The sequence below is a fragment of the Mus pahari genome, chromosome 1 (genome assembly GCF_900095145.1).
Source record: "Mus pahari chromosome 1, PAHARI_EIJ_v1.1, whole genome shotgun sequence".
In the NCBI taxonomy this organism is placed as follows: domain Eukaryota; kingdom Metazoa; phylum Chordata; class Mammalia; order Rodentia; family Muridae; genus Mus; species Mus pahari.
In genome coordinates, this window is record NC_034590.1 from 86075174 (window position 1) to 86102208 (window position 27035).

Here is a 27035-nt window from a genome sequence, read left to right on the forward strand (position 1 = left end):
CTCACTTTGTAGACCAGGCTGGCCTCGAACTCAGAAATCCACCTGCCTCTGCCTCCCGAGTGCTGGGATTAAAGGCGTGTGCCACCACGCCCGGCTCGATTGATGATTTTTGAATGAAGAGGACAATTCCTGACCTCCTACCTCCACCGGAACTCCAGCTGTTTACCACCACACTTGGTTTAATGTGGCACAGGGGATTGGACCCACTTTGTGCATTCCAATGCTACCAACTGAGCCCTGAAACTTTAAAAGGAAATTTTAGTTTTTGAATATTTAGACGTGTGACTGGAGAGATGGTTCATCAGTTAAGAGCATTGGCTGTTCTTCCAGATAACCCGGAGTTCGATTCCCAGTTCTGTATGGTGTGATTCATAACCATTTGTGGGTAAAGTTCCAGGGGATCTGAACCCTCTTCTGGTTTTTGCAGGAACCAGGCATGCATATGACACACACACACACACAGTTAAAACATGCATACATTTAAAATAAAAATCATACTTTTAAAAAATGCAAGAAATTCTCAAAGAACAAAAACATTTAAATATTTAGCATACAGTTAAAAAAATAACAAAAATATGAATTGAAAGACCTTATGACCATGTGGCATTAGTAGGTGTTCAGTCAGTAAAACTGTCTTTCTTTCTCTTCTGTCCTCCATCCATCTCCTGACCTCACTCCCTCCCTCCCTCGGGCAGCACCACCATTCCTGAATTTTACTAAGTATGGCCGGTGAGCTGCATATACAGAACAGTTCCTGCCTAACTGGCCCGCTATCCTATCTCCATTCCCACACATTTGTTTCCGTGCATCAATCCTTGTTTCTCCAGCTTTATGCAGGCCATCTTCTCCCAGGGTCACAAGGTAGTTTCTATTTTCCTTCTTCAGTGCAGAACCTAATTTCTCCTCCAGAAGACTGTCCAGGCTCAGTCACTGGAGACTGAAAGGAAGCTTGGGCCAGCCAGGCCCCTGCTGCCCTCTGCTGGGCTCCCCGGTAGCTCAAAGCCTGTTGCCTGCCTCATTTGGAGGGTTTGTCTTGGGCTGTAATCCTGCATGGGGAAGTAGAGGCAGGAAAATGAAAACTTCAAAGTTATTTTTAGCTGTATCATGAACAGAGGCTACAAGAGAGCCTGACTTGAAAGACAAGAAAGGAAGAAATAAAGAAAAGGAAATGGAGGCAGACAGGCAGACAAAAGCTTAGTAATCTCTATAGAGCAGGCTTCTTCTTTTGTTTATATATATATATAAAATCCCAGCACTCGAGAGGCAGAGGCTGGCAGATTTCTGAGTTCGAGGCCAGNCTGGTCTACAAAGTGAGTTCCAGGTCAGCCAGGGCTATACAGAGAAACCCTGTCTCGAAAAACCAAATATATATATATATATATATATATATATATATATATATATATACATACACATATATATATAATATATATATTATATATAATCTTATTATATAGTAATATATATGATTATATGTGTGTATATATATGTATATAAAAATATGACGAGTACACTGTAGCTGTTTTCTGACACTCCAGCCCTGTAGATTTTTCTTTAATATGTATCTTCACCTTTCTTTTGAAGTTTGTTTCCACATCATGAAGCTTACACACTTTTTGTTTGTTTGTTTTTGTTTTTGTTTTGTTTTTTTGAGACAGGGTTTCTCTGTGTAGCCCTGGCTGTCCTGGAACTCATTCTGTAGTCCAGGCTGGCCTCAAACTCAGAAATCTGCCTGCCTCTGCCTCCCAAGTGCTGGGATTAAAGGTGTGTGCCACTGCTGCCAGGCTTAAAGATTTATTTATTTATTATATGTAACTACACTGTAGCTGTCTTCAGATACTCCAGAAGAGGGAGTCAGATCTCATTACAGATGGTTGTGAGCCACCATGTGGTTGCTGGGATTTGAACTCAGGACCTTTGGAAGAGCATAATTCTGGACCCCACAGAGATTGAAAGGAATTATTGGCAATTAAAAAACAGCTACGGAGGCAACTATGACAAAGCTCCTGTACCTGCCACCTTACTTAGAACTGCAATGTTAGCCCAAGCTCTAACTCCCCAGATGGCTCTGCCTCAGGGAGGGACCGTTATCCTGACCTGGGAATTCAGCTAAACATTTCATTTGGTTTGTAGCCACAGCAACACATAATGGTGTAAGAAGCAATGTGACGGAGGTAAGGTTGCAATGGCAGAAACAGCACCAGCGTGGAGCTGAGAAAACCACCCCCATTTCTGACTAAAGCAAGCTCTGACTTTTACTTATTAGCAACACCATTAGACAGAATGACAGTGTAAGAGAACGGTGGGGACAGAAGTGCCCTGCAGTGACACTGTTCAAAGGCCCTGGATCACATCCCCAGTATCCTACCTCCCCAGACCAAAGGACCTAGCTGGGTACTAAGGCATTCCGAGGGTTCTTCATTCTCTGCTATATAGTCAGTTCTAGGCCAGGCAGGGATACAAAGAGACCCTGTCTTGGAAAATAAATGAAGTGGGTAGGGTGGCAGCTAAAGTCACTTAACTTGATGGATTTTTCTTTTTTTACCTTTCTTTTTTCATTGTTTGTTTGCTTGGGTTTTTGTTTGTTTGTTTGTTTGAAGGTGGCTCCTGCTTTGTTGCCCAGGCTAGCTTAGAACTTCTAATCCTGTGTCCAAAGTAGCTGGGCTGATTTGAGGGATTTAAATTTTAACTCGTTGAATGGGTATCTCCTTACATTAGGACTTTACTAAAATGAATCTTTATGTTGATTTGTCTAGAGAAACACAGTAATTATATTTATAATTCTTATCTTGTTTTAAGACAGGGTTTCATGCTTCTAACTACATAGACCAGGCTGGCGTCCAGCTCAGAGGAACCACTTGCCTCTGCCTTGTCAGTGCTAAGATAAAGGTGTGCACCAGATATACTTTATAAAACAGAAAGTACCATGATAGTAAAGCTGTAAGGACAGAACTCTAGACACCTCTGTGACTTGAGTGTGAATCTCACAGTTAATTACTTTCCTGAGCCTCAGGTTTTTCGCCCTCATTGTTTGTTTTGTTTTGACTTTTTGAGGCAGGGTTCTATCATGTAGCCTTGGCTAGCCTAAAACTTGCTTGTAGACCAGCGGCCTCCTGCCTGTGTCGAAGCCTGGGATACAGGCTCCGACCCCCGCACCTGGCAATCTTATTGTCTTTGATGGCTCAGAGCACTGGCTGTTCTTTAATTCCCACCCCTTAGATGGAGGATCACAACTGACTTTAACTTTCCAGAACTGCACACATGTGGTGCAGACATACACACAAAATGAAAATAAATTCATCATCTTTTAAAAAATAGGGGTGGGCTGAGAAGACGGCTGAGCAGGTAAAGGCACGTGCCACCAAGCCTAACAACCTGAGTTCACCTCCTGGGACTCACATGGTAGAAGAATCAACTCCTGCAAGCTGTCTTCTAGCCTCTCCACAGTCACCTTGGCATGCATACATACATGCACACAATCACAAAAAACAAGTTTCAAAATTAAAATGGGTACAAATTTTTCTTTGGGAGTGGTGGTGGTAGGCAAGACAGGGTTTCCTCTGTATAATAGCCCATGCTGTCCTGGGACTCACTCTGTAGACCAGGCTGACCTCAAACTCAAGAGCTCCACCTGCCTCTGCCTCCTGAATGCTGAGATTAAAGGCCTGTACCACCAAAACCAGCTCTGGAGCTGGCTTCTATGGGCTCACAAGAGGCAACTGTTAAAATGTTCAGAAATTCAGATCTGGAGAGATGGCTCAGCTGTTAGTTATACTAACTGCTTTTTTTTTTTTTTTAAAAAGATTTATTTATTTATTATATGTAAGTACACTGTAGCTGTCTTCAGACACTCTAGAAGAGGGTGTCAGATCTCGTTATGGGTGGTTGTGAGCCACCATGTGGTTGCTGGGATTTGAACTCCGGACCTTCGGAAGAGCAGTCGGGTGCTCTTACCCACTGAGCCATCTCACCAGCCCCTAACTGCTTTTTTTAAGAGGTCCTGAGTTCAATTCTTGGCAACCACAACCACATGTAGTGGGTTCCAATGCCCTCTTCTGGTATGTCTGAAGACAGCAACAATGTACTCACATAAAATAAAGGGAATGGAAATGTCAGAGGCTGTGCAACTGTTGACTTGCATTTAAAAAAAAAAAAATTGGAAATCCGACAGACAGTGGTGGTGCACACCTTTAATCCAGCATTTGGAAGGCAGAGGCAAGTGGATCTCTTGTTTAAGGCCAGTATGGCCTACAGAGGGCGTTCCAGGACAGCCAGGGCTACACACAGAGAAACCCACGCTTAGTTAAAAACAAAAAAGTCAGAAATCCTGCAAGCCAGTTAAACATCAACTTTATTAAAAATTAGATTTGTAAGAAAAATTATGTTCAACTGTCATCACTCTGTCAACGCACTGCACCACTTCCTACTTCACATCACTTCCTGTTATCTCTGCTCTTGAGCATCTGTGCCTGCTCCTCTGGGTAGGGAAGTACAATCCACACTGTATCATCTCGTTAGTGATATAAAGCCAAGCAGTGTGGTGTTTTCACACTTCAGAAATAGGTAAACGATGTTTCTTAGGTAGACAGATTAGAAGATATCATTGAAACTTTCAAGGGAATAAGATGTTAATGGATAGTAAAAAGATAGGAAAACTAGAGGGACCAGAAAGTCTGATGTGCAAATAAACCCTAAAAAAGAGAATTGAAATGGGGGTGGTGAAGTTGTCAAAGGAGTAATTCAAAGTTTCCCACAGCAGCAGGGCAGCAGTGGGCTGAAAGGGTATGGAGCACCCAGCAGACCAAATAAAAATTAAAAGCTGGGTATTACTGCAGCTCATGCACTGTTGGGCAGTGAGTCCTAAAAGCAGAGGAGGTGACTTGAGTGGGTCTGAAGCCAGAAGAATCACAACGACAGCTGATTTCACAGCAACACCAATCTCTTCCTGCTCCTAAGTCAGGAACAATTAACACCAAGACGGTTTTTACAGAAAGTTATTTCCAATCTAGACTTTTATTTCTCTGTCAATCAACAGAGAGCCTGAAAAGGACAGTTTCCTAGTCTTAATCATTTCCACTGTGCAGAACTCAGGGCCAGCCAGTGTTATACAGAGAGACCCTGTCTCAAAACACAAGACATTGTCTTTTCCTACGCAGCGGTTAAGCACGTTAGAGAATACTGAAAGGGCTGAGTTACTAACTGGGAGACTGTAGGTAAGCTTATGACTTTTATCTATTTTTACACTGTTTTAGGGAGGATCAGAACAACACACAGGTGTGGATTCTCACCTTCCAGGATATGGTACCCAGACTGGATGGCAAGTACACTTATCCATCACCAGCTCCACCCTGAAAAAGTCAAGGGCTTTTTATTTTTTTAAAGATTTATTTATTTATTTATTTATTTATTACATGTAAGTACACTGTAGCTATCTTCAGACACTCCAGAAGAGGGTGTCAGATCTTGTTACGGATGGTTATGAGCCACCATGTGGTTGCTGGGATTTGAACTCTGAACCTTCGGAAGAACAGTCGGGTGTTCTTACCCACTGAGCCATCTCACCAGCCCCTTTGTTTTATTTTTTTTAAGATTTATTTTTATGTGAGTACACTGTTGCTCTCTTTCAGACACACCAGAAGAGAGATCAGATCCCATTACAGATGGTTGGATGTGGTTGCTGGGATTTGAACTCAGGACTCTGGAAGAGCAGTCAGTACTATTAACCACTGAACCATCTATCTCCCAGTCCTGGCAGTTATTTTTTTTTTAATTAAAAAAAAGAAAAACTGCGTGTTTGTGTAAGTATATGCCCAGAGGGCCCTGCGGAAGTTATCCAAGCCCCCAGAACTGCAGGCAAGTGAGATGGCTCAGCGGGGAAGAGACTGCTCTTCCTGAGTTCAAATCCCAGCAACCACATGGTGGCTCACAACCATCTTGTAATTGACTCCCTCTTCTGGAGTGTCTGAAGACAGCTAGTGTACTTACATATAATAAATAAATCTTAAAAAAAAAGTTAAAAAAAAAAAAAAAGAGAGACATCATAAAGCCCCTCGTTCCACTGACCTTTTTGAGAAAGGGTCTTGTTATGTAGCCTTGGCTGGCCCTAACTTGTTCTATAGATCAGGCCTGTCTGTCTCCTGGTTTATGCCTACAAATGCTAGTGAGCCCAGCAATCCTATGTTGGGATGGAGAGCAGAGGAGCACAATCACCTAGCTGGAAGGCCAGCTAGCAGGAGGACCCAGTGCAGGGGCGAGAACCAAGGCAGGTGAGGATCCCTAAAGCTAGCTGTCCACCACACACACACTGCACTCAAGGGCAAGGATCTGTGGCAAAGCGAAAGGTTACTAAAAGCCAGTGAATCGTTCAGACGTTCAATAAAGCACAGGCCAGAGATACAAACCTTGGTAATGGTGGTGTACTTCATGAACCTGAACTATTATAAAAACAGAGCATTTCAAGCTTTGTCTAAGGCACATAGCAGATACAGGTCACTTTTTTTCAAAAGGAAGACAACTGAAGAAAACATGTAAATTTTAGATTCTCACAGATTTCAACAAATTGTGTACCTGCTGTTTCCATGGGTTGGAGATGTTACCAAGAATATGAAATGCTTTGTAAAGTAAAATGTACTTAACTGGGAGAGGCACACGCCTTTAACGCCAGAACTGAGTACACAGGCAAGTCTCTAAACTTAAGGCCAGCCTGCTAACAAGAGTCAATGTGCAAGGAAAGCAAACAGTATAGGAAAATGCAGAAATACATGGTTTTAAGGGGTTACACTGTGTGGCCCTGACCTCAGTCAGCCTGATTCCCAAGTACAGGGCTAACATGCTATAAACCTTTTACCCCCTGGCCCTTGCTATCTCACCCACTAGCACTGTCTCCACATTTCTGTGGATTAAAACCCTTATGTAGTACAACCAGTCATGTATCAGTATCCAGACCTTCATCCCATTCTGTCACTAGGATGAGTTTTTAAATACTTGTGTGCACTCGCCATATTTTAAATTCAAAGTACAACTTACGGAAGTTTCTTCCCACCAGGGGTTTAACTCAGGTCATCAGGCTCACTACTCAGCACCCTAAGCTGCCAAACCCCATCATCAGTCCTGAGATGGTTGTTTCAGTCTAGTATGTCCAGGCAACATGGACAGACTTCCCACAGATACAATCTCTAAGGGTTAGGGCTCTTTTTGAAGTGGAGTTTGATCCAGCCTGTTGTCCAGCTTACAAGGTGAATTTCCTCTTCTTTCTGAAAGCCCTGTATGACTGTGATGCAGCCACAAAGTAAATTCACTCCTCGATCAGAATGTAGACTTCAGACACCCCCAGAAGGTGGAATCAGCTCTCATAGTCAGCAACGCTGACTATGCTCACTAACACCTCACACATTTTAAACACTGAATATAACAAGAGCTCTCAAACTTCCACAACTTCCCAGTGTCTTACAGTTCTCCCACATGTTGATAATAACAACCCACCAACCTTTGCACCAGATGGACTAGGAGTTTAAGTGGCTAGGGAAACCACCTACTAAACAGATGCCAAAACATTCCCCATCAACACATGCATCACCGACACAGAAAGAACCACAAAACATGAATTTACTCAAAGTGAATTTATTGTTGTGCACACAACAGCATTTATGCCACTAGAGCAGAGGCTGTGGACGACTCACTGAAAAAAAAACAGGGAGAAATGGGATTAGCACCGGACTTCAGGACTCATCGATTCTCTTTGTGACTGGAGCTATCCCCAAACAGCTACAATACCCAATTGCATACAATGTATCAAACCAAGCCCATGAGGTTGAACGGTTAATTCTCAGCCAGATATTTAAGGTCAAATCGTGGACATATCTACCTATCTGGCATAAACTGTCAATGTTTGTATGCTTATCATAGCGAGCAGTTCATGAAACAAACAAGGGGGTTTCATTCAGTTTTACCAGTGTCTGCCAACTATCACCTCTTTTTTCTTTTTCTTTTTGCATGTTATCTTCTCAGAAAAACACAGCACTATCAAAACAGTGCAGGATTTGCTCTGTGAAGAATATTAATCTTTGGTCACAGCGTTAAGAGCTGCGGGTTCTTTAGCCCAAAAAGCCCTCTTTGAAATGACCTTCACTGCCTGCCTGCCTCCCATATACATACAAACATATACACACAAACAAACGTTTAACCCTCTTGGGAATTTCTTTATGGTCATGTCCACAGCAAATAAGAAACTGCATTCTAAAAACCTTGGAAATGACCATTATAAAAATAAGTAACATGACTAAGATGACCATTACTTGCCTTATCTGTCCTTGGTTTAAAGACACAGTCATCAACAACTTCTAAGTAATTAAATGTGTGTGCCTTTTTTTTTTTTTGGGGGGGGGGGGGGGGGGGTTCAAGACAGGGATTCGCCTCTGCCTCCCAAGTGCTGGGATTAAAGGCATGCGCCATCTTTTTGAGACAGGGTTTCTCTGTGCAGACTATGACCTCTTCTTACCTTTAGGAGAACCCCCCCTCCAAAAAAAACCCAACCCCTCAAACACCATAAACCAACCAGTTCTGGCTGTCCTGGAATTAACTATGTAGACTAGGCCAGCCTCAAATGCAGAGACCTGCTTGCCTCTAGGTAACATCTATACTGAACAATGTCATGGGATTATATATCACCCATGTAAGCTTTCCCACTACTATGACAGAGACGAACTGAAATGGCACTTAACCACAAGACTAAAAAGGCAAAATGCCTACCACCATCCATTATTTACTATCTAGCTGATTTGGCAACCAAAAACTATATACTCACTATTTCCAATTGGGCGGGAGCACCCGCTTAGTCTTATAGTATCGAGCCAATCGGTGAATTCTGCTCTCTATCAGAATCAGGCGGAATTTAGCATCCTTATCCTAAAAATAAAAGAGATTTAAGAAAACCACCAACAAATAAGTAACTAAATAGCTTCTATGGTTCAGTTAAGTTCTTTAAATCTGCCTGCCTCTGCCTCCCGAGTGCTGGGATTAAAGGCATGCACCATCATGCCCGGCTTCAGTTAAGTTCTTAAGTCAATTTTTAAGGGGGTGGGTTTCCTATTATTATATAGAATAAGAAGTTGGTTGCCTTACAACTTGTTACACCAGGCTGGTCTCAAACTCCAGTAACCAAGGCCATGCATCACCAAACCCACAGAGGCAATTTAATCTCCTAGAATTAAGGCCCATAGTCACAAACCTACACAAGAGCCCCAGTACCTGGGACCAACTGGACGTAATAACATTTAGGGGAACTAAAAATCAAACCACCCATCTCTAGGAAACTATCATGTTGCCTATTAGCCAGCACCCAGAATCACCTGGGAGGACTCGAGTGCGCTCTCCCCTCTCAAGACCAACAGTGCAAGTGTCTCCACACAATACTCTTGTCCTGCTTACCTTTCTGTTCCTCTCAAGGTGCTTTCGGACAGCAACCGCTTTCTTAATCAAATGGTAGAGATCCTCAGGGAGGTCAGGGGCAAGGCCTTTGGACTTGAGGATTCTCAAGATTTTATTTCCAGTCACAAAACGGACCTGTGCCACACCGTGCGAGTCCCTCAGGATCACACCTGAAAGGAGAAACACACTCAAGCACACACACAAAACCTTGAGCTTGTGATAAACCTCTAACAGCAAAACTCCAAACTACCAGCTCACTCAGACATCCAAGGAAGGTCAACCCAACATGGAAAGTCCTTCTGGTGGAAACTGCGAATGTTGGAACACCATCATCACAGTGAGCATGCCAGAACACAGCTGACCAGAGGAACCAATGTGACTTCCACTTTTACACTTAATGCTAACTTAAAAGCAGCCTAACATTTATTTGTACCTATCTTTAAAACTGCATGTTATTGTTTTTAAACCTCCAATTACTTCAGATCCGCTGAGCCCATTTCACATGTTTTTTTTTCCTGCCTATTTCTAGCGTACTTTCTATGTCCTAAAGAGGGTATTTTCCTCCTATAAGCAGTTATCCCAGACTCCAGAACCATGTTACCAAGAAACGAGTTATTTCCCGTTTGTACAAAGTCACAGTAGCTTAGAGTCAATTCAGTTAGATGTGACTCAATCCCGGACAGTCCTGGCTCGGCCGTGGAAGCAGGAGGAACCTTTTTAACAAACGGACTGGACACATCTGTTTCTCCAGATCGTACGAGAGCAGCAGGAAGAGATTACATCAACACTCACCTATCTGGGAGGGAGTCAGGCCTTTCTTGGCCAACTTGTAAATCTGTTCCTTCACGTCGTCCGACGTCAACTTCAGCCACTGCAGACGGAACAGAAATCGGCCTTAGGATGAGAGAGCACGGCGGCAACCTTCCACCTCGGGTCCCATCCTCCTGCGCACAGATCGCTCCCCTCGCCGCCCTCCAACCCTCAGCCTCTACTCACCGTCGGGACGCTACGGCGGTAGGGCAGCGCCGACTGGGACAGGCCCTTCCTGAAAACACAAGTATAGGGAGTAAAGCGGCGGCCCGCGCCCCAAGCAGCCCCACTGTCCCTTCACCTGCATCATGCATCTTCCTCTCTCAGCCCCGCGCCCCAGCCCCACAACCCAGGTCGGCGCCGCGGGCTCACCCGGGAGCGTGCATGCGACCCATGATGGCGGAGGTCTGGCAGCAAAGAGAGAACGAGGTAGGAAGCGGCACAGGAAGTCAAGCCGGACAGGAAGTGACGCCACTCACCGACGCTTGCTCTCGCGCGGGGGCGGGGCTACGCGGTGTGGCCACCGGAACCCGCGAGACTACGCGTCCCAGAAGGCATTGCGGCGAGACGTTCCACCTATACGCCTTGAGCCCTTTGCTCTAGCTCTTAGCCAGTGCCGGAAGTCAGTCTCTAACTTTAGTTTCTAGAAGTCGCATCCGAGGGGACCTACGGCGGGCTCGAGCCCTGGGCTGAAGGATTTGGAGAAGGTGCGGGTTTGTCAGGGCTCCCTCTGCGGCCCCGAACTCGTGCGGTGTGGGATGAGCGCAATGCCCGGGTGCAGCCGGCGCTGCTCTCTAGATCGTTAATTCTAGGCTCCGAGCCCCGCCTCGGTCTGTCCTGTCTGCGCGCCTTTTCTACACAAGGCGGAGCGCAGAACCGCTGGCCTCCGTCGGAGAAGAGTTGGGAACGAGGAAAGAAGGTTCGAGAAGATGAGGGGGAAAGGGACAACCCCGGGAGTTGGTCTTTTAAGGATGACCTAGTCCGGTTCACCACAGAGCGTTCCAAGAATGGGTTAATAGAACAGTTTATTGTAAATGCAACAAAAAACAACAAAAACATGGACCCAAGAAAGAAGAAACTGAGATCTACAAGACCCTGTTAACAAGTGAGAGGTAGTGTACTCACATATAATAAATAAATAAATCTTATTAAAAAAAAAAAAAAAAGACAAGTGAGAGGTTTAAAACATTACAGAAACTCTGATCCGTTTTTCTCTTTTGTTGTGTTTGAGACCGGGTCCCTCAATGTAGTTCTGGTTGTTCAGGAACTCGCCTTGTAGACCAGGCTTGCTTCAAACACACTTAAGTCTTTCTGCCTCTCTCTCTTTAAAAAAAAAATGCTGGGCTGGTGAGATGGCTCAGTAGGTAAGAGCACCCGACTGCTCTTCCAAAGGTCCGGAGTTCAAATCCCAGTAACCACATGGTGGCTCATAACCATCCATAACAAGATCTGATGCCCTCTTCTGGAGTGTCTGAAGACAGCTACAGTGTACTTACATATAATAAATGAATAAATGTTTAAAAAAAAAATGCTGAGATGATGAAAGGCTTGAGCCATCACTAGTTGAATAAGTCTTCCAAAACATTGGGAACTTGAACCAAATTTGTATTTATTTCCTGGCAAAGTTGTATTTGATTAATTAACCAGATTCACACTTTTAGCCCAGATATGTGATCCGTACATCAAGCTTGGCTTCAAGTCGCAATCCCTAAGCAAGAATACTTCATTTCACTCTTTTCTTTTCTTTCTTTTTTTTTTATGGTTTTTCGAGACAGGGTTTCTCTGTGTAGCCTTGGCTGTCCTGTAACTCACTCTGTAGACCAGCCTGGCCTCGAACTCAGAAATCCGCCTGCCTTTGCCTCCCGAGTGCAGGGATTAAAGGCGTGCGCCAACACTCCCGGCTCTTCATTTCACTCTTAACACATTTGTCCGAATACAAATTTAGGGTTGGGGCTGGTGAGATGGCTCAGCAGGTAAGAGCACCCAACTGCTCTTCTGAAGGTCCTGAGTTCAAATCCCAGCAACCACATGGTGGCTCACAACCATCCATAACGAGATCTGGCGCCCTCTTCTGGAGTGTCTGAAGACAGCTACAGTGTACTTACATATAATAAATAAATAAATCTTTAAAAAAAAAACAAAACAAAACAAATTTAGGGTTATATAGTCTTTCTCATTTCCATGAGTCACTCCAACACATCTCACCACAGAAGTGTATCAAATACTTAATTGTTTCCAGGGTACCCCAATCCTATCATCTCTCAGGCAGCTTCAGTGGTGTCCCAATCTGTATACAATCCATTGTCCGCCTAGTGGTCAGTGGTCTTTGTAAATCCCTCTAAATTGTTTGTTTTTTTTTTTAAAGATTTATTTTATATAAGTACTCTGTAGCTGTCTTCAGACACACCAGAAGAGGGCATCAGAACCCATTATAGATGGTTGTGAGCCATCATGTGGTTGCTGGGAATTGAACTCAGGAGCTCTGCAAGATCTAAATTATTTTTAAAAAGACTTAATGTGTGAGTATGGGGTAAGAGGATAACCTTGTGGAGTCTTTTCACCGTTTACCTGGCTTTGAATATCAAACTAGAGTAGTCAGTGTACAGCAAGCACTTTTGGCTACTGAGCCATCTCAGGGGCCCTCTTTTTATACTTTCTCTATGCATTTGAAATAAAACCCAAGTTCCTGGCCTCATGTCCTTCCACTTTGCCCTTATTTCTACTCATTCCAAGATCGCTCGCTTTCTTTTTTTTTTTTTTTTTTTGGTTTTTTGAGACGGGTTATCTGTGTAGCCCTGGCTGATCTGGAATTCACTCTGAAGGCTGGCCTCGAACTCAGAAATCCGCCTGCCTCTCTGCCTCCCAAGTGCGGGGATTAAAGGCACCAAGCACATTTCTAATCCTATACATAGTAACATGTTGTTTACCTGGAAAATATATACTTTTAAAGATGTGTGTCTTGTCTGTCTTGGCATCACAGTACCTGCAGTGCCTATGAAGGCCAGTAGAGGGTATCAGATATTTTGGAAGTGGAGTTAACAGAAAATTCTTAGTTGCTACATGGGTGTTTGAAACTGAACCCAAGTCCTCTGCAAGACCAGTAAATGCTCTTAACCACTTAGCTTTCTCTCTAGCCATCCACCCCCCAATTTTTTTGGGGGGAGGGGAGGGGTTCGAGACAGGGTTTCTCTGTGTAGCCCTGGCTGTCCTGGAACTCACTTTGTAGACAAGGCTGGCCTCGAACTCAGAAATCCGCCTGCCTCTGCCTCCGGAGTGCTGGGATTAAAGGCATGTGCCACCACGTCCGGCATTTTTTTTTTTTTTTTAAATTACTTGTTTATATGGCTGTGCAAGCTGAGTGCAGTGCCCACAGAGGCCAGAAGATGATACCGGGTAATAGCTAGAGTAATAAGCACTTGTACTTTGTACTGGGAACCAAACTCTAGTCTTCTACAACAACAGAAAGCCATTGTAGCACTCAGGCAAGGACTCAGTTATTTCAAAGGATAAGCTTACATAAGCCATCTCTCTCTGAAGATTTTGGGAGCCAGAGGCTAGTGGGCAGCATGAGGATTTGGCTTTTTATTTAATGTACGAGTGCTCTGCTGCATATATATCTGCCTGCTGGAAGAAGTCATCAGATCCTCTAATAGATGGTTGTGAGCCACCATGTGGTTGCTGGGAATTGAATTCAAGACCTCTGGAAGAGCAGCCAGTGCTCTTAGCCGTTGACCCATCTCAACAGCCCCTTAATTGTGCTTTCAAGGTCTTTATACTGTTTTTGAATTATTAGGTTAGACAGCCAGCCTTGTGCTCATAATCCAGAATAAAGGTATGGTGTTAATTTGCAATTCTCAGCTCTGTGAACTAGAACGTGGCGTAGTGAACTTTCACAGACCAAGAACTATACACACAGAATTCACATCTCAGGAAGTGATAGGCTGTAGCTGATTATCCAGACCTTCAAAGAATCACATTCAAATTTAGGATAAATTTTACAAACTTCTGGGTAAGATGAAATAATTATATTATTAAAGTTTGAAACCAAAATACTGAATCAAGAAGGAAGGAAATGACAGGTGAGTTCCTTTATTTCAGAAATATTTTAATATAATTGTAGTATAGTTATGAAGTCACATTCAATACAATGAATATATTCCAAGTAGTAATAAAAATATTATACATCTTAACTCACTATGCTGATATAATTAAAGCATTTTGTTCTTACAGGTGACACTAGTAATCACATCCATATTTGCATTGCTAGTGAACAGCATGTAAGTAATATATCATAATAGCAGGTCTTCAGTGTTTTTTTAAAATCTGAGTTATCAAAAGTGAATTTTTTTAAATGTTACAATTCATGAGTCTTAGAAAGAATTAAACAATTTAAGGCAAGATTCTGAACTTTATATACAACTTTAATTTGAAAAAAAAAGTACTTAAAAAAGATACACATGCTTTAACAACTCATTCACATAAACACAGTAATAAAAAGCATTGGTGCCAATTCTCATTGGATTCCTCAGAGAAAACAGGTTCTTGGGATGAGCTATCATCTTCAGATCCTAGAGCACTGGCAAGAACAAAGAATTCTGGCACAGGACTTGTATGTAGCAGAATTATTTTTTACTTGAAGGTAGTTATAAATATGATATATATAAAAATTAGTGTCTTGGCCTGTTTGTTTAGCGTTTTCTTTTCAGATTTACTTTAAGGTAACTGTTACGATGCTTTAGAAAGCCAGCTGACTATAATTGACTGCAGTTGTAGTGCACAGAGGCTACTCTCTCCTCCCTATCACTCTATTTTTGGTATGGGCTGAAAATTAGCATTTACAAAGAAATAACTTATATTAAAATATATGTATTCTAATGACCAAAGAAGGCACAAATTGAGTTAAATTAAGAGACAATATCACCTTTTGAATTCTTGTTAACTATACAGTATTAATTATAATATATACTTTTAGATATTAATCAGATTTCTTGTCACTGAAGTGACATTACAATTTAATTCTGTTTCTGCTAAGATACACGGTAACAGATCACAAAAAGGTCCATGAGTCCAGTCAGTGACCACCTTTTACAAACAGCATTTTTTAAAGTAGCTAGGTGACTCATGGAATGGAATTAGGTTTCTCTCAAAAGAAAAAAAAATATTCTAGTGCTACTCACATCTGCAGAACTATTTAAGGAAATATTAATTGTGGAAAAAGCAAACAACGGTGCTTAGATCTTCATTTCAATTATCAAGTAGACAACACAGTTTAATATAAAAAATTCACATACTCATACATGTTTCCCTACAAATGGACCATAGTGTTAGGCACCAAATATTTCAAGTTTTGATTTTTTAAAAATGTATTCCAATGATAACACTCTTAACTCTTAATTTAACTCTGTAAGCATCATCATTTCTGTCAATCACTTTGTACACTTCATAAAAATTTTATTCTGGCGAACTGAATCAGATTGTCCTTTCTTGGTACCCTTAATTAAGTAGTTTGTCAGTTTTCTCTTAACTACCAAATCTGCTACATCTCTATTACCTTTCTAAAAATATTTGAACTTCTAACCAAGAAATTTATTATATATACATGTTTATCAAAACTAAACAAAATTATGTCTGAAATGGGAAATAAAAATGAACCTTTTTTTTTTTTGAGTCAGGGTTTCTCTGTATAGCCCTGGGTGTCCTGGAGCTCACTTTGTAGACCAGGCTGGCCTCAAACTCAGAAATCCGCCTGCCTCTGCCTCCCAAGTGCTGGGATTAAAGGCGTGTACCACCATACCCGGCTTTAAAAATGAATCTTATTCTTAATGGCTACTCCACAGTAACTTCACACTTCTCTCTTGAAATTTTGATTTCATTGTATTATAGAAAATAATTCTTTCATGTGAATGTACAATGTTTACAAATACAGGACAGTTTACCACAACACCTTCCATAAATGTCTAAATTAAAATTTAGTCAGGACCCTAACTCCTTATCCTGCCTGGGCACCTTACCAAACAAAAATTGGCATAAAGCTGAACAATTTTCATTTGTTTAATGAGGGAATAAAGTATAAATACATGGAAGTGAAACTCCAATTTCAGTTCACACCCTTACAAATTATAATGGAATGACAGAATTTAGAATACCAATTTAGAATATCAATGAATCTCATTCAATTACTGGGCAATAAACATTAAGTTAAATAGCTTAATGTGAAAATAACAACCAGAATAGAGGAAATAGTATTTTTGTGGAGAAACCATTAGTAAATGTACATGACATTCTGTCCTCAGTAAGGTGAAAATGAATGAAAACTACTTGCTCTTTAATCAGAAATGAAGTGCCAGTGAAGCATATAGTTAAGGCACTATTATTTACAACTTCAGTGATTGGCACTTACTCTGAAAAGGTTTTAACAATGAATAAAAATAGTATTTTTTTCTACTTCTATAATCTACTTAGTGGTTCTTAGCATTCTGACTACTATTTGTGCTTTGCTTTTCAGCCTGTTGAGTAGCAGCTGCATCTTTCCTTTGGTGTCTGTGAACATACACAGTGGTAAAGGCTGTGAGGTGCATAACAGAAAACAATTTGCTGTGTCTGTGTAGGAAGAGTACAGACAAGGTGACCAAAATGACACAGTATTATGTCAAAGTCTTTTTCAGGACTTAGTATATATTAAGTTTGGGATTGGTAGCATTCAACAAAATAACTTTGAAACAGCAATGGCTTCCCAAAATCTATAAAAGTTAGTCATATGACTGACAGTTGGTCCAACATGTTAAGTTTATAATTTCTGCCAAAGTATGAAATTATACAAAGTTCACATGTGCATACATTTATAACTCCTTGCTTCCAAAGCTCAGAAGTTGGAAGTTTATAGGTATGTTGCCGCAGTCAGCTGATACCACTTAACTGTCTCTTTGCTCAAGTTGAAATCTTTCAGTGGCAGGGTTATTCCACCCAAGAAGAAATTCTCCCGCAGAGATTCTGAACTGAGTACACTCAGCTGAAGTTCTCTCTGTCTCAGAGTTTCTTTGCTGTATCCACTATATACAAGCTAGATGTGGGGAAAAAGGATAAGGATTGGTTTCTTGGAATCTTTAACAAAATTTAAGACATCAGTCAAAGAGTGATCCAATGAATGGCACTGACTAGAGCAGCAGGGTTCTCTCTAGTCTAGTGCATCAGAAGCATGTTTTTCACTTCTGGAGTCTTGGTTTGAACTATCAGTCCTGTGAGTGTTCAACAAAGACACTGAATAAAGCAGGACCAATCACTGTCAAAAAACAGATCCCCAAACTCTCAGACATGGTTTCTGTGAGCTGGAAGTGATGAGGAAAGGAAAAGAAATTACCTGGTGATTACCTTAAGGTGGAGAAAAAAAAAAGAGGATGAAAGGAAAACAAGTTTGATAATATAATTTTAAAATTATCTTGCAAAAACAGATTAAAATTCCATTGTTTTCTTTTCTTTAAATGCAGGGAGGGATAACTTCTTAGTCACGAGAAGATAACGCCCACAGTGAAAGTGCAGTGTGCGGCAGATCTGTGGTGCTCAAAGCTACTGCTACTTCAAATCTTCATCACAACACTCAATTTTTTTACTTTCCCACAGACCTTTACAGTAAGTTCTGAGAAACGCTCTAGTTCGCCTTACTGTCTGACTAAAACGACCACATGGACGCTTGCATCTTACTGTCTTGACGAGGTAACATCAACTATTGGGTTAACTAGTGGAAAAGCCACTAAAAAACCCACTGCTATTTTACAAGAGTAATACAAAGTGTTCTTTGGTAAACACTGCATGCATTTTTTTTTAAAAGATTTATTTATTATATGTAAGTACACTGTAGCTGTCTTCAGACACTCCAGAAGAGGGAGTCAGACCTCGTTAAGGATGATTGTGAGCCACCATGTGGTTGCTGGGATTTGAACTCTGAACCTTTGGAAGAGCAATCGGGTACTCTTACCAGCTGAGCCATCTCACCAGCCCCACTGCATGCATTTTTAAAGAGTGAATGATCTTCTACAGGTAGGTGTCTGTGAGCGAGCGAGCGAGCGAGCGAGCGAGAGAGAGAGAGAGAGAGAGAGAGAGAGAGAGAGAGAGAGAGACACACACACACACACACACACAGACACAGAGTCTTCTAATAGATAGCCCAAGCTGACCTTCAATTTACATTATAATCTTCCTGCTTCAACCCTCTAAAGAGCTACAAGTACAGGAATTTACCACCCCACCTGGCTTTTTACTCTTCAAAATTTATTCATTAAATTAAAAATAAAATCATGTATATTCATACATGTGTAGGTGCCTGAGGAATCCAGAAGATGGAAGCCAGAAGATGGTGTCAGATCCCCTAGAACTGGAGTCAAAGGCAGTTTTAAGTTCTCTGATATAGGTGCTTGGGCTGAACTTGGGTCCTCTGAAAGAATAAGTGTTTGTAAGTGCTGAGCCATTTTTTTAGTCCCATGCATGGGTATAATCTTGATAAAAGTTCAAGTTGTCTTCCAATCTCTGACCAGACATTTTTTGTGTGGATGAAATGTTAAGGTACATAAATAATACGTCTATATGAAAAATAGTTAAGGGATCAAGATGGGGGAATTTTAGCAGGTTTTAACTGATCTGCTAGTTGGCCGTGAGTATCTCAGCAAGTTATACTCAATACTGTTCAGCTCACATTTTTTTTTTTTTTTTTTTAAAAAGAGGACCTGGGTTCAATTCTCATCACCTACAAGGAAGTTCACAAATGCCTGTAACTCCAGTTCCAGAGAAACCAGCACCACCTTCCGGCCTCTGTGGGTTCCACACACACATCCACTGCATTTACATACATGGCAGCAAAACACTAAATACACATAAAAATAAGTAAACCTTACAGAAATAAAAGCATTGAAATCTCAAAACAACTACTCTTGGAAATTTTTAGAAATGAAGCTTAGCTTACCATTTCATTGAATGTTGGGTTCCTAGTTTTACGTGAAATTTTGGTTTTACGTTTTGACGTTTTGTGGGTATCTGGAAGCAGGTATGTTTTGACATATGGATTTGGGTCAGCTCCATCTTCAGTCACCTAAAAAGAAAAGCAGTCTCTTAATAGTAGTGCTTCCTACCGAGGTACAAATTTATTCTACAGTCATCATTTGTCACCACTCACGAGATCTTTGATGTGCATCACCATGATGAAGAGGGTGCCATTTCGGTAAGAAACAGATAACTTCACTGCTCCTCCTATTTGGCCTGGAGTTGGGCTGAAGGGAACTGCACCTGAAAACAGAAATACTTTCCTCTTCATCTCAATGTGTCTGAAATGGCTCACACTTCAGCAAAAGAACTGCTGCATGAGGGCATAGTGAGAGGAAGCAGATAAGAAAAGTAAATCTCATGCCATGTAATCCCCTCTTCTGACCTCTGCAGGCATGTGTATGATATACATGAATACATTCAGGAAAAATATTCATACACATAAAATCTTTAGGGAGGGAGGGAGGGAGGGAGGGAGATACACACCTGGAGATTGATGCCAAAAGCTGATTTCTGGCATCCACACACATGTATCCACACATCCACCTGTACCCCACCACAAAAGTCATCAATTATCAACCAGGAGCAAAAAATATAAGCTCACCTGCAGACCTAGCTATTCCTTCAGCTTTCTCATCACGAAGTAAAGGGTGGAAAAAAGTACAAACAAGATCACACTAAGATTGAAGAGAAAAAAGGCTCATTAGTTAACTATTATATAACACAAAGTAGACTACGTTATATTTACTTCTTAGATTGGAAAGTCACCTCTGCTACATCTGTTGATGCATTCATCAAACTCTGTAAATAACTGTTTAATTCAATTTTCCTCTTGGCTGCTACATCTTTTATGTGTGTTCTTCCAAGAACCATCCTATTAGGAAAGCTACAAAAGAAAAACAAAAACAGGATTTAAATTATTTCATCAGAAAGCATTTGTAGACTCATGAACAGCACTTACTTAGAAATATACTTTGTTATATTTTTGCCTGTATCACTCAAAGCACTGGGGATAAGCTACTTTTAAATACTTATTTTCCCTTCCTCCCTTCCTTCCTCCCTTCCTTCCTTATTTCATGTATATGAGTACACTGTCGCTGTCTTCAGACACACCAGAAGAGGGCATCAGATGCCCATTACAGATGGTTGTGAGCCACCATGTGGTTGCTGGGAATTGAACTCGGGACCTTTGGAAGAGCAGCCAGTGTTCTTTACTAGTGAGCCATCTCTCCAGCCCACTTATCTTCTTTATGTAAGTCTTGACATCATGATGCATGTCTTAGCTGGGCAGGGTGGCACATGCTTGTAACCCTAGGGCCACATGGGAGGTAGAGACAGGCAGATCAGGAGCTGGATGCCAGTCTCAGCTATATAGTAAACTGCAGGCAAACCTTGGCTATATGAGACCCTCTCTTAACAACACCTGGAGGAGGTAGGGGGAAGATACATATGTTAATACTTTCCTGTTTTGTTATTAATTTTCTGTTATTTGGTCTTAGCTTTAATAATTCACAAATATCTTACCCGACCTTATCTCTAAAATAATCACTACTTAATAATCATAAAAGAAGATACACAAACAATGACACAGGCCCTAAATCAGGTGCCAAAACCATCATCTCAACTCTTATTTTGGTGATGGTAAAAAAGAAAAATGAGTTTAGACAGTAACATACGCCCGAGTGTGTGTGTGTGCGCGTGTGTGGTGTATGGCTTTTCAAGGCAGGGCTTCTCCTGGAACACTCTCCATAGACTAGGCTTGCCTCCAAGTTATAGAGATCGGCCTGTGTCTCTGCTTCTTTAGTGCTGGGATTAAAGGTGTGTGCGGCCACTACCACCTAAACCAGACTTTATATATCTTTTGAGACAAGGTCTCACTGCATATCATATCCCTGGCTGTCCTTGAACTCATAGAGATCCACACCCAGCAATAACTTACTTTGATACCCATTTTGCCTCCTTGTTTTGAAATCTTGTATGTGAAGAATGTGGCAAAGGAAAACTACTTACTGGTCATTAAGCTACAGTAAATCTAAGGCTTTACAAAAGAAGTCAGATAAAAAGCTAAGCAATAAGGGTTCCGTGAAGAACATGTATTACTCTTGCAGAGAACCCGACTTCAGTTCTCAGCTCCCACACTGGTCAGCTCACAATGGGTACTGTAACTCTAGCTCCAGGGGTCCAATGCTTTTGCAGGCACCAACATGGCAAATACACAGACACAGACACATACACAACTTAAAGCAAAAAATAAAAATAAAAAAATAAAATAAAATCTTGGGCTGGTGAGATGGCTCAGCAGATAGAGTATTGACTGCTTTTCCGAAGGTCCTGACTTCAAATCCCAGCATCCACATGGTGGCTCACAACCACCTGTAATGACACCCTCTTCTGGTGGGTCTGAGGACAGCTACAGTGTACTTATTTATAATAATAAATCCTTGGAAGGGAGCAAACAGGGCCAACCAGAGCAAATGGGGTTGGCTGGAGCGAGCAGAGGTCCTAAATTCAATTCCCAACAACCAGATGAAGGCCCACAACCATCTGTACAGCTACAGTGTGTACTCATATACATAAAATAAATAAATCTTAAAAAAAAAAAAATCTTTAGTGTCCTCTTGCCCCTGCTTCCGGTATACATGCATCACCAGGCCTAATTTAAGATTTTAGTCACATTCTAATTCAACATAAAATTCTAGCTCTTTATCTACTGTCAGTTCTGTATAAGATACTTATTATTTTTTTTAAAGATTAAATTTTCTTTATTTTTTTATGCATATGAGTACACTGTAGCTGTCTTCAGACACCCCAGACTGTGAGCCACCATGTGGTTGCTGGGAATTGAACTCAGGACCTCTGCAAGAGCAGTCAGTGCTCTTTACCACTGAGCCATCTCTCCCGCCCGATACTTATTATTTTAATTGGAACAAAATGCTAACCAATTTCTCACCTACATATAAAAACATATTGTTCCTACATAGGAAAGTATGAATTTTTGCAAAAATAGGAACATACCCAGGTAATTTCCAAAGAGGAAAAATAATACTGAGCTTATTGTGAAGTTCCTGAAATTCATCAAATGTCCGGAATACAAATGATGGTTCAAGGTGTCCTTCTCTCAGAATTCGAACCACATAAATCTGAAAAGAAATCATGTGATAGGCACGTTACATAATAATGAAACTTCCTTTCCTGATATAAAAATTTATAGTGCAAGTGCTTTTAACCTTGGTAATATATATTACTATTACGACATAGTGAATAGAGTTTGTTGTATTTATAGTATACATCACTGCATTCTGAGATTGAATTTAGATACTGGAAGATTCAAATAAAAACTTGAAAGTTGCTGGGCGGTGGTGGTGCATGCCTTTAATCCCAGCATTCAGGAGGCAGAGGCAGGCGGATTTCTGAGTTCAAGGCCAGCCTGGTCTACAGAGTGAGTTCCAGGACAGCCAGGGATGCACAGAGGAAACCCTGTCTTGAAAAATCAAATATATATATATATATATATTTCCAACAAAAAGAAAAAAATGTTTAGGATTTAAAAAACATTTTAAAAAAAAACAAAAAACAAAAAAACTATGGGATAGGAGTTAAGGGAACATTTTACTGGATATTTCAACTCCTCTAAGTTACAATACTTTGAATACTGTAAGAAGAGTCAGGTACATCCACAAAAAATGAGAGGCATATGTGTGTATAAACTTTGTATACTTACCAGTGCCATTATAAAATCAATGACAATATAACCTCAATAAAATGGTTAAAAGTGAAGTTGTTTTCTAAAAACTACTCATCATACATCAAAACAAAAGAAACAAAGCAAACCCAGAAACATTATCTAACAAAATATTAGCATGAAGGAGAGAGGTGCAACTCAGTGGCTACCATTCCTGAGAAACTGGGATTGATTTTGCATGAAATAAAAGGGGGGAAACCTGCACAAGGGTAAGTAATAATAGCCTCAAAGAGTGTAGAAAAAAACAATACAGATCCTGTATTTGTTTCAAAATAAGGTTTGGCAAGGCATGTTGGTACAAGCCTTTAATTCGCACTTGAGAGTCAGATACAAATGACTCTCTGTGAGTTGAAGGTTAGCCTGATCTATGCAGAGTTCCATGACAACCAGTGCTATATAGTAAGATCCAACCACAGAAAAGCAAAAACACCCAAGCTTTTTGTGTATATTTAATAAATCTTATATAACCATTAAATGCCCTGGGTTTGATACAAAAAAAAAAAAAAAATAAGAAAGAAAAGAAAAGAAAAGGTAGAATGAGAGCTTCAGACATTTTTGTTCATTTGTTTGGTTGGTTTATCTGAAACAAGCTCTCTCTAAAGCAGCCCTGGCTCTCCTGGAACTAGGTGTTTAGATCAGGCTAGTCTCAGCCACAGAGATGTGCTTGCCTTTGTCTCCTGAGTACTGGGATTAAGGCGTGCATAACGAAGCCCAGCTGAGAGTTTAAGTTTTTTTTTTTTTTTTGGTTTTTCGAGACAGAGTTTCTCTGTGTAGCCCTGGCTGTCCTGGAACTCACTTTGTAGACCAGGCTGGCCTTGAACTCAGAAATCCACCTGCCTCTGCCTCCCAAGTGCTGAGATTAAAGGCATGCACCACCATGCCGGCTCAAGTTTTAAGACTTTTTGAATTGTACTGTTAAATCTATTAGAGCAAGCAAGATTACCTTTGAAACAAGAAAAGATGAGAGTAATGAGAAAAACATTACTTTGACACCAAAAGAATGTATTTTGGCCTTTGTGATTTTTAAGTAAATTTACAAAACAATCAAAATCATATTGTTTAAGTACATTTACTTATTTTAGACCATTCATGGAAGCAACAAGCACAAGAAAAACAAAAACCCAATGCTTAGAACTTCAAGAAGTCAGTGAAAAGTGAACAAAGGACAACACAAACCTTATACATGATCATCTACATACTGAACAAACTTACATAGTGTTTATCTGGGTTGTATTTCTTATGGTATGTGAAAACAGAGACTTCCTTGATCCGGCCGTCTTGTCTAAAGGAGTATGTTTTTGGTGCGAATGAAAGGATGGGCTCATCATTAGAAGGAAGGCCAGAAAAACGTAGCTGAGCAAGGTTATGAATGAAGAAATTAAACTTTGTGGCAATGCTTCCCAAACTTGACTCAATCAGCCTACAAAATGATCAGAAACTTGTTAATAGTGAGTTTTCATGGAACATGTTTTAAACTTAAGATAATAAAAGATGAAAACCACTTCCTTTTAAAATATTAAGTAAGAGCAGGCTATGGGGATGGCACAGCAGGCTAGGATCTTTGCCACCAAGCCCGATGATCTAAGTCTAATCCAGGACTCACGCTGTAGAAGGAGAGAACCAACCCCTATATTATTATTATCCTCTGCCTGCTGTACAAGCCGGCAGCACATACCACACACAGAGGAAATAATAAAAGTGTTCTCAAAAAGTAAAGTATTAGGTAGATTTATTTTTCTGCCAAGGACTCTATTTTTCTTTGGGCCAAAGAAAATCTGTTAAAATGCATCTCTGACATAAAGAAATAATATCTGGATTTCCTGAGCCATATAGGGTCCAAGACCAAAGAGCTATAGAACTAGAAGATGATTAATATATTACTAAAAAGATGACTACCATTTTAAGTCATATTAAAAAAAAAATCTATGCCGGGCGTGGTGGCACATGCCTTTAATTCCAGCACTCGGGAGGCAGAGGCAGGCGGATTTCTGAGTTTGAGGCCAGTCTGAACTACAAAGTGAGTTCCAGGACAGCCAGGGCTACACAGAGAAACCCTGTCTTGAAAAAAACTAAACAAAACAAACAAACAAACAAAATCTATTAAGTAGCATGAGAGAATTTGGTGGCAAGATTCCCTTAGATAATCATGATCATACTTAATTAGGAAAAGAAGTTTTGAAATGGTGGAATTTGCAGAAGCACTTTGTAAGGAAGACTAGGATTATATATTTAGGTTACCAAAGGAACAACAAGACTCAGAAATATATCTAAGGGCTAAGATGTAGTTTGGTAGTTCTTTACTTGCTTCACTTAGGGGAACCAACGACTAGAACAAAACCAGTAAGACTGAGAGTGTAGGTCTGTAGCAAAATGCTTATAAGTACACAGCCCTAGGTTTGGTCCCCAGCCCTAATGGAGAGGAACAACAACCACAATAAAAACTATAAACACCCAAATTGGTTGATTAAGTTGGGAAGCATTGAAAAGTCAGTTTCTGGGGGCTGGAGAGATGGCTCAGTGGTTAAGAGCACTGACTGCTCTTCTAAAGGTCCTGAGTTCAAATCCCAGCAACCACATGGTGGCTCACAACCACCTGTAACAAGATCTGATGCCCTCTTCTGGAATGTCTGAAGACAGCTACAGTGTACTTACATATAATAAATACATCTTTGGAAAAAAAAAAAAAAAAAAAAGAAAAGAAAAGTCAGCTTCCTTCATTTCAGCCAAACTTGACTTTAGGAAAAGCTACCTCCTCTCTGAGAGGAAGGAGGAGGAAAAAAGTGAGCTCCATTCCCAGAAGACATAACAACAGAATTCAGTGAACATGATCGCTGGGTCTTTAGAACATGTTTGCCAATATCTGTTTTTATTGAAAGCAACAGTGACATTCAAATGCTAGTCATTTCCTGACATGCACTTCAAATACTGTCAATGAAGCAATAATTTACAGCCTTAGAGTATCAGTCTCCTACTGGGTTGTGGTATCCATAGAAACTATTATGATAGAATATTGGAAAAATAAATCATCTCAGGAAAAAACCTTAAAAGAAGCACATTATCATTACTGTGGAAAACATGTTTCTTAGATGTTTATAAGCAAGATCCATTCCGTAGAAATCATGTACTAAAAAACCAGAGGTTATACTTTGAGAGAAATAAACATTTTTAAAGCACTGCTGCAACTTTTAGTAACTTTTTCTTGCAGTGCTGGTGAATAAACAACCAGGACCTTACAGAGGAGAGGATAAGGACTTTACCTCTGAGCTACATCCCTAGTCTTTTTGTCACAAAGGACTTTTTGACAAAATTAAACATGCCATACCTAGTAAAGAAAATAGTAGCTTCAGCATCTGTAGTTTGTGGCTGAAGTGCATCTCTAACATATTTCAAATCCTGAATACTTGTAAGTTCTGGCAATCCTGAAGGAATCATCTGTAGGAGGAAAAAAATTGTTAAAACTTCTGTTGGTCAAGTACTTAGAATTAAGAGAACAAAAATTATCATACATGTGAGGAGTTTGTTAATATCTTGGGTATTTAAGTGACTTACAAATGAGAAACTTAAAGTTAAGAAGTCACATGACTTGTTGGAAGTAAAGTCCATTTATGGAATGAAACATGTAAAATCCCAATCTCCCTCCTAGGATTATGTTTACTGTAACAATTCCAGTCACAACAATTATAGCACCTTTTATTTTGTGTGTTATTTCTCTTTTTTTTTTCATTAGATGTTTTCTTTATTTACATTTCAAATGCTATCCCAAAAGTTCCCTATACCCTCACCCTGCTCTGCTCCCCTACCCACCTACTCCCACTTCTTGGCCCTGGTGTTGCCCTGTACTGTGGCATATATAGTTTGCAAGACCAAGGGGCCTCTCTGCCCAATGATGCCCGAAGAGGGTATCTTCTGCTACTTATGCAGCTAGAGACACAAGCTCTGGGGGTACTGGTTAGTTCATATTGTTGTTCCACCTATAGGGTTCCAGACCCCTTCAGCTCCTTGGGTACTTTCTCTAGCTCCTCCATTG

The 27035-nt window shown here is 40.7% G+C and overlaps 2 protein-coding genes and 3 non-coding genes across 5 annotated transcripts in view; all 5 read right to left on the reverse strand.

Annotated features, from left to right (window-relative positions):
- Nucleotides 1-7600: 7600 nt before the first annotated feature.
- Nucleotides 7601-10714, reverse strand: Rps13 (ribosomal protein S13). Its single transcript, XM_021220990.2, has 6 exons — nucleotides 10609-10714; nucleotides 10423-10471; nucleotides 10219-10297; nucleotides 9427-9596; nucleotides 8804-8904; nucleotides 7601-7678 (listed from the first exon to the last, which is right to left on the reverse strand). The coding sequence occupies exons 1-6, from the start codon at nucleotides 10629-10631 to the stop codon at nucleotides 7645-7647; spliced, it is 456 nt and encodes a 151-aa protein (XP_021076649.1). The 5' UTR covers nucleotides 10632-10714; the 3' UTR covers nucleotides 7601-7644.
- LOC115062890 lies at nucleotides 7992-8124 on the reverse strand. The gene has a single exon (XR_003842798.1). It is a non-coding gene; the product is annotated as a small nucleolar RNA SNORA25 (small nucleolar RNA).
- LOC115062901 lies at nucleotides 8157-8257 on the reverse strand. The gene has a single exon (XR_003842809.1). It is a non-coding gene; the product is annotated as a small nucleolar RNA SNORA32 (small nucleolar RNA).
- On the reverse strand, nucleotides 9681-9767 carry LOC115062982. The gene has a single exon (XR_003842875.1). It is a non-coding gene; the product is annotated as a small nucleolar RNA SNORD14 (small nucleolar RNA).
- A 3615-nt stretch (nucleotides 10715-14329) lies between the features above and the next one.
- Pik3c2a (phosphatidylinositol-4-phosphate 3-kinase catalytic subunit type 2 alpha) overlaps nucleotides 14330-27035 on the reverse strand; it is an 87985-nt gene continuing 75279 nt past the window's right edge. Inside the window, exons 25-32 of the mRNA XM_029535813.1 lie at nucleotides 26331-26440; nucleotides 24221-24428; nucleotides 22282-22406; nucleotides 20035-20152; nucleotides 19871-19943; nucleotides 19400-19509; nucleotides 19190-19315; nucleotides 14330-17296 (exon numbers count right to left, since the gene is read on the reverse strand). Of these exons, the coding sequence (XP_029391673.1) occupies nucleotides 17114-17296; nucleotides 19190-19315; nucleotides 19400-19509; nucleotides 19871-19943; nucleotides 20035-20152; nucleotides 22282-22406; nucleotides 24221-24428; nucleotides 26331-26440 (1053 nt within the window). The 3' untranslated portion in view covers nucleotides 14330-17113. The remainder of the gene's footprint in view (nucleotides 17297-19189; nucleotides 19316-19399; nucleotides 19510-19870; nucleotides 19944-20034; nucleotides 20153-22281; nucleotides 22407-24220; nucleotides 24429-26330; nucleotides 26441-27035) is intronic.